The sequence below is a fragment of the Pieris napi genome, chromosome 5, assembly GCF_905475465.1.
Source record: "Pieris napi chromosome 5, ilPieNapi1.2, whole genome shotgun sequence".
Classification (NCBI taxonomy): Eukaryota; Metazoa; Arthropoda; class Insecta; order Lepidoptera; family Pieridae; genus Pieris; species Pieris napi.
This window is the reverse complement of record NC_062238.1, coordinates 11,340,957-11,352,652: the sequence shown is the minus strand read 5'-3', so window position 1 is coordinate 11,352,652 and position 11,696 is coordinate 11,340,957. Positions and strand designations below refer to the sequence as shown.

The 11,696-nt window shown below is 33.2% G+C and overlaps 1 protein-coding gene across 1 annotated transcript; it reads right to left on the bottom strand.

The window, feature by feature from the left end:
• Positions 1-4,482: 4,482 nt before the first annotated feature.
• On the bottom strand, positions 4,483-11,098 carry LOC125049518 (28S rRNA (cytosine-C(5))-methyltransferase). Its single transcript, XM_047648866.1, has 6 exons — positions 10,783-11,098; positions 10,430-10,682; positions 9,184-9,443; positions 8,487-8,600; positions 6,029-6,203; positions 4,483-5,523 (listed from the first exon to the last, which is right to left on the bottom strand). Exons 1-6 carry the CDS (start codon positions 10,903-10,905, stop codon positions 4,529-4,531), a joined length of 1,920 nt encoding a protein of 639 aa, XP_047504822.1. The 5' UTR covers positions 10,906-11,098; the 3' UTR covers positions 4,483-4,528.
• Positions 11,099-11,696: the final 598 nt, after the last annotated feature.

Here is an 11,696-nt window from a genome sequence, read left to right as displayed (position 1 = left end):
CCACACCGATTATCCTACATTAAAAAAATATATTTAGGTATATACCTACCTAAGACTTAACCAACAATATAGCAAGCAACTCTTGTGTCTGCCAGTGGACAAACAAATCGGTCTACCTCAATAGAAATTTAAGAAACTTTGTAAGAAAATATGTTTTAAAATTATAAACACAAGCACATTGCTCATATCAGAAGTGGGTGTTAAAAATAAGAACGCACGACATTGTTCGTGTTGGTTTATATAGCGTGTAACGTAACGCCTAAACTTGCGATATATTATGGGCCAATGATACGCGAGGCTTATTTGATAAATATTGTCACTCACGGAAAAGAGCTACTCTGTAACTTATAATTGCGATACATGTCTTAATAATTAGGTTTTCTATGGCGCGATGCTTAGTGGCATATTTACCAGCAGGCTGAGTAGGCAGCAGTTTAGGGCGGCAAATTTGGGAACCGATTTTTTTCCCTACCTCAGAAATCAAAAATATTTCTGTATGACGGTTGCCTAATGTTTTACAGAACGAAGCCTACTACAAACTTTGTCTATGACTTTCCCATCTCACTTGTCATTGTACTTTTTTTTTTTTTTAATTTCTATTAAAAAAATTTTTTAGAAACTTATGCTTACATTAATTGTCACACATTTTAGATGTAAGATTTTGTAAAATAATTGATAGATTTAGGACACATGTGTGTGATGTCGTAAGCTTAATAACTAAATAAATACATTCGGTGTAGCAAAGGAAGTTTCTCAGTAGCTTGAAATGTACCTACTCAGCTCACACTGTTGGAATGAAAAGAGCAAAATTTCAGAATGTATTTCTTACTACCCTGTTCACCCTATCCACAGATACATGTCAGTCCTACTACTGGATGGTTTGTGTATAATTTTGTGGAAAAAGCAAACCCAAAAATTATTTTATGTGCATTTTCAAGGAAATTGTTGGATTGAAAAATATTGTAGGAGGCAAGGGCGGCAAAAACTTCACAGCCTATACCTTGAAAATTTGTTAATTCGCCACTGTCTACGTTGCCATCAACCTAGCCATCAACCTATCTAGACTCCACAAGCGTGGGTGAAGTATAAAGCAAGGCGTTTGAATTAGGTTAGGTTGAAGGAATTATACTTTAAAGATTTTGCATATTACCAATTATCCAACCAAAAGTATTTGCTACCTTTTTTTTTTTTAAGACAATTCACACCAATTGACCTAGTCCCATGCTAAGCTGGTGAAGCTTGTGTTATGGGTACTTACCTTATTAATATTATAATTACCTTATTAATATACTTGGATCTTGTTCTTAATTACCTACTACATATCCTATTTGCACAGTAAATTATAGAAGAGAGATCTAATCAAATAAAAAATGCCAAACTGACGCAGAAACTGACCCATCGGGTAGCGGATAACGCAAAAAGGGATAAAGACCGAATTTTCGGCCCCTTAAATTTATTGAAGCAAATCAGTTTAATTTATATTTGTTTTATAATGCGTTAATAAAGTCGTTTTTAAAAGCTTATACGGTTCATATTGCCCATATGATTGATTATGCATCTAACATGTATTTTCTGTAACAAGTGCAATTATTTTACTATTACCTAAGCGAAGCACGCAAAGCATACCTCATTCCATAATATAAAATATTATTTCCTAAACATAATATACAGTGTAATCTCTCTATAACGTTACATTTGTTTGGTTTTAATTCACTCTCTATAACGCATTATAGCCATTTTGTATTATGAAGAAATACTTTCATATTTAGACATCAACAACATACTTAAGTGTAATTATTTTTATAATCAGCTTACAAAACTAAACTTTTGAGGTGCCTAAATTTCATAAACAGCCGTCTCGCCCTTGTTATTGCTAATTGCATTAACACGTGTGCCATTATTCTTACATTGCCATTGTGATTACATTGCCTGTAGGATTTTGGTCTCAGTTACTAAACGCACCACCGTCACCTACAGGGCCTGATTAACCCTTAGGCTAATTAGGCTGCAGCCTAGGGCGCGACGATCTAGGGGGGCGCGGGCGCACTGAAATCGTGTCTTCGCTAGCATCACCTCCTGCATATTTCAACTAGACCGAGAGAAAACACTAAATAAACTGTTAACTGGATCTACAAGCAGATGGCAAATTTTAGTATCGATGAAACTAAAAATTTGTCAAAAACTCGAAAAAAAATCAAAGTAAAGAGATCAAAATATGTTGTGCCTTTGGAACTGTGTGCTCGTAAAGTTTCAAATCGTTAGTACACAGCTACAAGCAAGTTCTGATGATTTATCTGACGTTGTTACTCTTTATGAGACATTGTTTATCTTAATACGTTGCGTGACGAAAAAGAGTTTAAAAATTTTGAATCAGAGGCAATCAAGAGATGCGAAGCGACCACATACAAAAATCATAATACAGTAAACACAACGTTTGGTTTCTTATGGTAACTATTAGTCTAATCGACAAGTTGAAAATGGTACAAAATAGAGATACTGCTCTTAAAATTATGTGCGATAGCTCATTGGATCCGGAATGACGTCTAGAAAAATGTGCCAAAAGCGTGTATTAGCACATGAAAAATTGCAAGTTATAAACAATTAAAGATTAAAAAAAAATGGCATTTCGTTTTTTGCCAATATTTAATAAACTATTAATATTATTATTTAGTCGAAGCAACATCACACACTAGATGACCACGTCTATGGTTAATAGCCACAACAACTAAGTTGTCCATAGAAACTAAGACAATAGGAGTGGCCAAATACGACATTGATTTGGTTTCCAACTTGGAAGCCTGTCATGATTTTGGTCGTATAATTTGTGAGGCCTTTATGTTCGGTCAGTTAAAAATGTTTACAAGTCGTGCAAATGATAGGACAGCGTTTGTTTCGCTTGCAGATCTGTAAATTTTTATAGATAGTATGAACCATGCTAAAATTTTCACACTAGTAAACAAAGTCAAATAATATAAGTACTACTTTTTAGACCGGCCATAATACACCTGTCACCTGGCGGGGGCGCATCCTAATAAAATAGCCTAGGGTGGTCAGAACTCTTAATCAGTCTCTGGTCACCTATCGTGTATTATCAGTCGTAAACAAACTTTGAAACTGTCAAGATGTCTAAAAGAAAAGCGTTATGTATTAGGTATATGTGTTTAGAATAATTTTCCTATTGTTCTCCTGTTCTATCTCTCTTCGCTCCCTATAACGAAAAGAAATGCTCGGTCCCTTGAGTTCGTAACACTGTATTACAAATTATTTTTTGTTGACTGGCCTATTTAATTGCCCACAAAAATATGGTGCGGACCCGCTTTCACTATAAGTGACAATCACTATGTACTCCTTTACCAATCAATTCCTAATCACTGTTTTAGATGTGATCAATAATTGTATTAATTATAATTGCCCTTATCACTCATCAATATTACAGTAATTTTGAGTTTATCGCAAAGACACATAAACGCGGTGGAGGACTTGATTTTATATAATACTAGTAGACTCGGCCAAGCGTTGCTGTGGCTAAGATTCTTGTTATATTACATAGTAGTAAACTATTCAAGAGAAACGGCAGGAGAACACCAAGCCACCATGCTTTTTTGGTGGTTATGCCATTAAATTTGTAGCTTTTGTGAAACGTTGGAACTTTCAACACAGCGCCATCTGTTAGAATTGTGAACTATCAAATAATAAACAAATATTTTGAAATAAAATAATATCGAGATGTAAGCTATCCTATCTTGTAAGTTGGATCAAACTACACACGGTGTGCAAATTTGATTGATATCGGTTCGGTAGTTTAGGAGTCCATAGCGGACAAACAACGTGACACGTAATTTATATATATATGTATTAAGAAGACTAGCAGACCCAGCCCAGCGTTGCTGAGGCTAAGGTTTTTGTTATATTAGGTACATAGTAGTAAACTATTCAAGGGAAACGGTAGGACAACATCAATCATGGGGGCCACCATGCTATTTTGATTGTTATGCCATTAAATTGTAGCTTATGTGAAATATTGCTACTTTCAACACAGCGCCATCTGTTAGAATTGTATCAAATAATAAACAAATAATTTTCAATAAAATAATATTGCGGGTATAAATTAAGATGTAACACGGTGTGCAAATTAGATTGAAATCGGTTAAGTAGTTTAGGAGTCCCTACCGGACCATTGTTTAGGCATTGTCGATCTCTAGGTATCTTTTCTATAGAACTTATCTCTCATTAAAAAACGAGTTCGTTTGATCGCTCTTTTAAGACTTACTTTTCAAATCCGATTACCTATGAAACGTAATCTTTCTATTGGTTATATTTTTCTAGAATTTAATCATAATAAAAAGCCTTTACAAAGGCGGATTTAGAGCCCCAGTTGCCCTCCCCTAAATTTAACAGAGAGAATCGCACGGGAAAATCCTAATCATCCGGAGAATTTACCACCTTGAAAAACCTAAGCTCTAAGTAACAAATAACACCAAATATAATTAAAATTCGATTTTATTTTAAAAAACATACAAAAGAGACTTCATTCTTTATTGCGCTTCTTTTTCTTTTTCACAGGTTCGCAACTGTCACCATTTGTATTCACATCTATGCTTTCATTTCTTTCTTCTACTATTAACTGTTTTTTCTTTTTCTTTTTTTCTACTATTAAATCTTCAACATTATTATCTGGAATGAAACTTATTTCTTCTGCTAAGTCATTTTCACGATTTGTATTCACATCTATGCTTTTATTTCTTTCTTCTACTTCGTTTTCCTTATTTTTACGTTTTTTCTTTTTCTTTTGTTCTACAATAGAATCGTCGACATTATTATCTGGAACAACATTTATTTCTTCTGCTAAGTCATTTTCACGATCCTTTTTCTTTTTTTTCTTTGACTTTTTACTTTCTTCATTCTCAAACTTATTTTCTTCGACATTATCATTTGTTTCAGAGTCAGCTTCCTTGTGCTTCTTATTTTTTATTGTGTTATCATTAGATAAACGTTGTACATTACATTCCTCTTTAGATCTTTTCTTCTTTTTACGATCTTTCAACACTTCTTCATCATTTAATTCAGCAGAAGCAGCTTCGACCGCCACCGAGTCTTCTTCAACTGGACGCTTCTTTTTCTCCTTTTTCACATTGCTAGTCTCTTTATCTGTTCCATCTTCAGGTTTCTCCTGTTTTGGATCTCTCTCTAAGACTGCCAAAAAGAATCCAGTAGTAAGATCTGAATCTGGTTTTGAATATAGGCACCTGGTACCCATCTCACCGTACATTCCTGATCCAAAATTATTCCAATTTCCTTTAAGAAGTTCTTTAACATTTAAAACTTTCCATTTTGCTCTGGATGATTTCACGACATTAGAAATTACTCTTTCATTTTCTTGAGGGAAGAGTGAACAAGTACTGTAGACAATTTTTTTAGCTTTTGGAAATGAGTTCATAGCGTGCTTTAAGAATTTCTCTTGTAATGAGGTTAATCGTGCGAGTCTTACATCTTCGACGTAGTTGTGGATAGAAAGTTGCATTCCTGAAATAAATATAAGTATTAAAAATCAAAACTGAATTTTAACCAAGTATTGCGTATCTTATTTTAAAAGGTTAAAAAATTATGTAAATTTCTATAATGCTTATTTTGCGGCAATATACATTTTGAACCATCAACTATGGAAGAATTAAAATATAAATATACACTATAAATTAAATTAATATAAAAATTTTAAAACGTAACGAAGCTAGCGTCTTTAGTCATCTTTAGTGTTTAGATATACAGAATTTGCAAAAGATTGACATAAGGAGTTAAAATTAAACGCAGCCAATATAAACATAACTGAGAAATAAACTTATCAAGCTGTTACTTACACAAACAGCTTTTGGACATTAGCGAAATTTCAAAAATGTTGATAATAATTACACATTTAAGAATAGTATAAAGAAATAATGTTGAATAGCTAGCAGTCAGGTACACTTTGACAGGTATAAAAGCAGGCTTTGACCGCTCAAAATTGGTATTATAAAATGATTTTAGCTCTCACCAGAACCAGAACAGCTCGGGTCCAATATTATGTACTCAGCGTCGTCACATTCCCCCTTCTTAATGTCCAACGAATCCCTGTGCATAGTGGTTACACATTTCGACTCAGTTTTATTCACAAAGTCGCAGAGTGTTTCGTATCTTTGCTCATTTCTTTCAACCGCGTATATTTTCCCCTACAAAAATATGAAAATAACTGCCTAGAGAAAATAAGGTCTTAAAAGTAAAACCCGACTGCGTTTGTTTCATTAAATGTTCTACCCTATATACCCCACATACGTTCTGAAAGACTGTTCGGATAGTACCTGCAGCTGAATGCCATCAACTCAAATATTCTCTCACAAAAAAAATACGTCCGTAGAGATCAGCAGGTGGCGCAGCATTATTCTAAGTGCAACCTGCACATGCCTGCTTCTTGAAAATATCTTATCACTACATAGTATAAAACAAAGTCGCTTTCTCTGTCCTTATTTCCATTTGTATGCCTAAATCTTTGAAACTACAAAACGGATTTTGATGCGGTTTTTTTAAATAGATAGAGTGATTCAAGAGGAAGGTTTATATGTATAATAACATCGATTAAATAGTGGAGAAGTACTGTTATTTTTGAGGTTTCTAATGTGATGTCGTAAATAATTACATTTTTTCCGCTTACATTGCAAACGCAGGCTGAACCCTACGAGTTTTATCAAAAAAATCGGTTGTCTGTAAAGTCGGTTTACTGACGATAGTTGAACGTGACAACGTCATAAAAAATATTGATGGGATGGTTGCATTTTTCAAAAAAAAAGTGTGTGTATGTCAGCTACGACGCACGATTGGAGTTTACTCCTTACGAACGATAATTATAATATATATCGAATAGAAAAAAAGGGTAAATGAACGCATCTGCTAAAATGATAAGAGAAACAAACATATATCTGTAATTATTCGGATTATTTATACTACTTCAATAAACCGTATTACATAAAGTATGTTACAAAACAATATAAATAATAATAATAAACGAGTCTATTATTTAAAATAAATCTTGATTTCTATACAAAACGGCACGAACGACTTCCATACTTTATAAGCTATGGTGTTAGCTGCTGTCCCAGGCTTATAGTTTCGGCTTGTGTCAAATGCACTGCAGAACAAAGATGGCGATAATGTTCTGTGGCTGTCGACCATATTTTCATACTAAAGGTGGTAAGAATATATGTTTTTATAATATAAATGTTTGTAGTAGTAATAAAACGTACCTACATCATCTATGCCCAAATATGATTTTCTTTCTGTGACCTTTATAGTAAGAGAAGAATAAGAATGAACAATCTTTTTAGTTTTAATTTCACTGACCATTACTATTGACAAAACTCTATGGCACGCTAGACAATCTACTTTTATTTTTTACACCTGTCAACACTGACAATGTTGTAACGTGGCTGTCAAAACGTGAATTCAAAAGAGAAAAGTCTGTGTAATGTATTCCATCTCATTCTTTTACACGTTCAATCCTACAGATATAAATGTTTGTCTCTTCTAACATAACGCCTCAACTTTTCGTGTTACACTTGATTTTACTCCTCATAAAATTTCCGTACCGGGCCTTATAACTCAAATCGTTTCTTAAGGAGTAAACTCCAAAAATTAAATTTTATTTGTTTGATAGGTATTTTGTATGGATATAGAGAAGGAGGTAAATGGAAATCACAATTGAATTGATCAAGTTACATTTATTTGTACGCATAAATTTAATACAATTATTTCTATTTTAAATGGAACGCCTCAGAGCAAGGTAACGCCTCAGAGCGAGGTAACGCCTCAGAGCAAGGTAACGCCTCAGAGTGAGGTAACGCCGCATGAGTCATGTTTTTTCGTGCGTGCAGCCGGCTCCATCGAATTATAAGACGTTGTCACGTCAATAATGTACTAAGTATTGTACACATTGAAAAGGTCTACAGAAAAGTCCGTGATGGTATATGTCTATCTCTTATGGATAACCCACAATAACTTTTTTTTGTCATTTACATTTTACGACAAATAATGGCTAATTTTCGAAGCGATTTTAACCAATACAGCATTAATCCTTAACCAATTAAATACCTTGAATACATTGTTCATTTAATATAGATCTATATGGCCCTTTACACCGTATGATTTAAGTGAATATTTTCGAAGATATTACAGATTTAAAAATTGCGGGACGTAGCGTTTGCGGCGGTACCGGCCGGCCGCACAGTTTTTCTGTAGTGTATTTAGTATCAGCATTGCACCCGTGCGAAGCCGGGGCGGGTCGCTAGTATTCTTTAATTGCAGGCCTACTACCAAACAACGCAGCATGAAGTGAATTTAACAAGTCCATAATTGTGTCTGGTAGAAATTTTATAGATAAAAGTCTAGCCGAAAATTTGTGTCAAATGTCAAAATTATGATTACCTCATTTTATCTGTAAATTGGACTTTTTGTAAATTTACCTGATTTCTTATATAAGCAGCAAGTTGAGTTGTCTTCATTCCTGGAGCAGCACACATGTCAAGAATCACACTTCCTTGAGGTGGTGCCAGTAAGTGTACAGGGAGTGCTGTCGCCTATTAAATAAATGATTACAAAATCAATTAGTGTTTATATTTTAGCATTTAGACAGCTGTCTTCAAAATAACCCAAGATGTTGGCTAACATTTCCATCTTGAAGCATATTTTGACAGCTTTCATAGAAAGTCCGGCAGATACAACCAGAACATATTATCCGCTTAGGGTCAGCTAAGGGCTATCTTAGTTAGACTCCAATTTGCTTTCTATTCTATATTAATGAGTATTTATGCAGTTTTTATTCTTGTTCTTATTAAGACCTGCTTGTAAAGCTATGAAAGCAACACCTGTTTTTCTCCTAAATTCTATCTATGGTATAAATCCCACCATCATTGGTTCAATTGTTTTAATATAAATTGACAAACATAAATATATTGAATTCCTTATAAATCATTCAACGTAATGGTTTTGAAAAATTTGGTAGGTAAGGAACAATTGATAGGCATCGAAGAAAAATGGACTTTTGAATTGAAAAATTGAAAATTCTTCAAATGGAAATAAAATAAATATTTAGAATGGACTCAAAAAATGGTAATTGGTAGTTATACAATACAATGTATGTATATACCAACAGTACTATACCTTATCCTGAAGTATAAGTTTGTTTTCTAAATACAAGTCATAATCATGAAACTTAGTATTTGGATGAAATACAAACATTGTTTTAACATGATAGTCCTGAGTAAAGTCATACTCTGTTAAACCCTGTATTTGTTTTAAGTAGTCATCATAAGACCCAGATGTACATCGTATGAATTTATAACCCTCGTCTTGGAAGGCTCCAATAGCATCGGAGGTTGTGAGCAGGTTAGTGTTGATTCTCACATACCTAGGCCGACGGACTAGAAATAGAAACATAAGTTTAATGGTTTTTACACAAAATTCATAATACCTTCTGTGTATTTTCAAACATTCAGCTTAAAATGTGAAGACTGATTAATTAATATTAATAAAAGAAGTTAAAATAAAATGATATTAAATATAAAAGTCAACATTTGTACACAGTTTAATGTTGAAATATTATTTAAATTTTTGATACCTCAAACAAAAAACAAACTAAAGCAGCCATAAGATATAGTTGTTTTTCAAGGATTTTTCGAATAATGTAATTTTTGTCATCAATGTGGCATATTTAATGATCTGTTATCCAAGATTATTTCAATACATCAAATTCATGAAAAGGAATAATGAACTTGAAAATAAGTATGTATCATAAAAAATAAGGATAGTATCCCTGACAGACACAATGGCATGTAATAAAAACACAAAAGCTTAATATTCTAATTTATCTCAATTATTAAATAAATACTCTTATAAATTATTTAGCTATAAACTTGGTGGATAATGAAACAAATATATTTTAAATTATTTATTAAGCTTCAAGCACTAATTAAAAATTGGAAATACTACAGTACTTTGGAATGTTAATCTTGTTTAAAATTTAAAGAACTTTTTTCAGCTTCTTTTTGGGGTAGTGGGTAAGAATGCTGATCAATTTCATTACCATGCTCATCATATTCTTTTTCATGATATGCCTTATATGCATACAGAAATATAATACTATTAACTACAACAACAGCAGATACAACTGACCAGACAGTCCTCATAAATGTATCAACAGGATAATACTCTGACAAAATATGTCTAACACCGAAAAATGCGACAAAAGGCAGGGTAAACATTGCAATACTGTATAAAAATAATATAGCTAATGCATATGCAGCTTGTTGAGTATGTCTTGGTATAAGGGGTCCCTTTTCAGTGCTTTCTGCCATTGTTGCAGCCGGAAGCAGGTTTTTATATCTGAAATAAATAAATAGAAAATTACCTTCAGACTTAACTTCAACTGGTGGTAGGGGTACTTTTTCAAATAGCTCTTTATAGCTGAGGATTGTTTCCTCGGGTTTACTACGACCTGGTAGTTCCTTTTTGCCAAAAATTAATTCTGTAGCGATAACTTTAGCCAGCCATGGGTCTAAGCGTGGCTCTTTAGTTAAAATACCCGTCGCTTCAAATAGTTTGTCTACATCGCCAGAATGTTTAATTGTTTCCGTTATGAGCGCATATATGACATTAGTTCTCTGTAATTGTTTTTTTTTTGTTTTGTTTTAGTTAGAGATGTTTTATCAGTAATTTGTAACTGTAATCAATGTAAATAAATGAAATCAGCAATATACTCACGAAAAATCGAAGTTTACTGTCGTATAGCAGGTTTTTCACGCTACCACCTTCAGTGGCTACTTTCTTTACAATATTTGCAGATATTTTGAAATGTCTTGGTACTTTTATCGAGTGCTCAAACATTGTTCATTATTAAGAAACGAAGTTATATTGTCTATTTCAAAATAAAGTTTTCTAGTAGTGAATACTATTTCCAAACTCTTGTTCTTTCTAAAGTAATCACGAGATGAACGTCAACATTGAAAATAACCTAAAAGTTTTCAAGACCCGACAGATTAAAAATTTAAAAATCAATAATATTTTTTTTTATATATTGACATCCACAGAATGCCTAACTATTTGGATAATGATGACTACTTTTTCGCTTGTCTATGTCTAGAAAATACTTCGTTTTGTGAGTTGCTAGTATCCGAAACTTATTTGTATTTTAATTTACTTACGTACTTGTGTATCTCTCGTTACAAATTTGCTTAAAAATAACAAAAACTGTTTTCATCGAATGACAATACTTGAAGCGACACATTAATTAGATGACTTCATACTCTAATTAATCTTGATACTTACCACAATTGCATCGGCTGAAAAGACTATATTCAATTTCTTGACGTTAGCTACTGGGGTCGGTTGTTTTGGCCGGCTAGACAGTGGTTAAACAGTTGAGGATCCGCCCTTTCGGTTCGGCACCTTTACTCCACGTACTAGCACGTCCGTAGGATATACCAAGTAAAGATATTATAAATAAAATAAATAAATAAAGCCTTTATTCACTGACCGTTATTTATAAAGTTATTCATAATTAATTGGAAAAACCTTAAAATAAACTCTTTAGGTACTAGTTTTACGGTCAGGTTGTCTTATGACATACGCCTGGCCTGTATATTTTGGCCATTCTGTTCTATCCCGGGCAGGCTGAC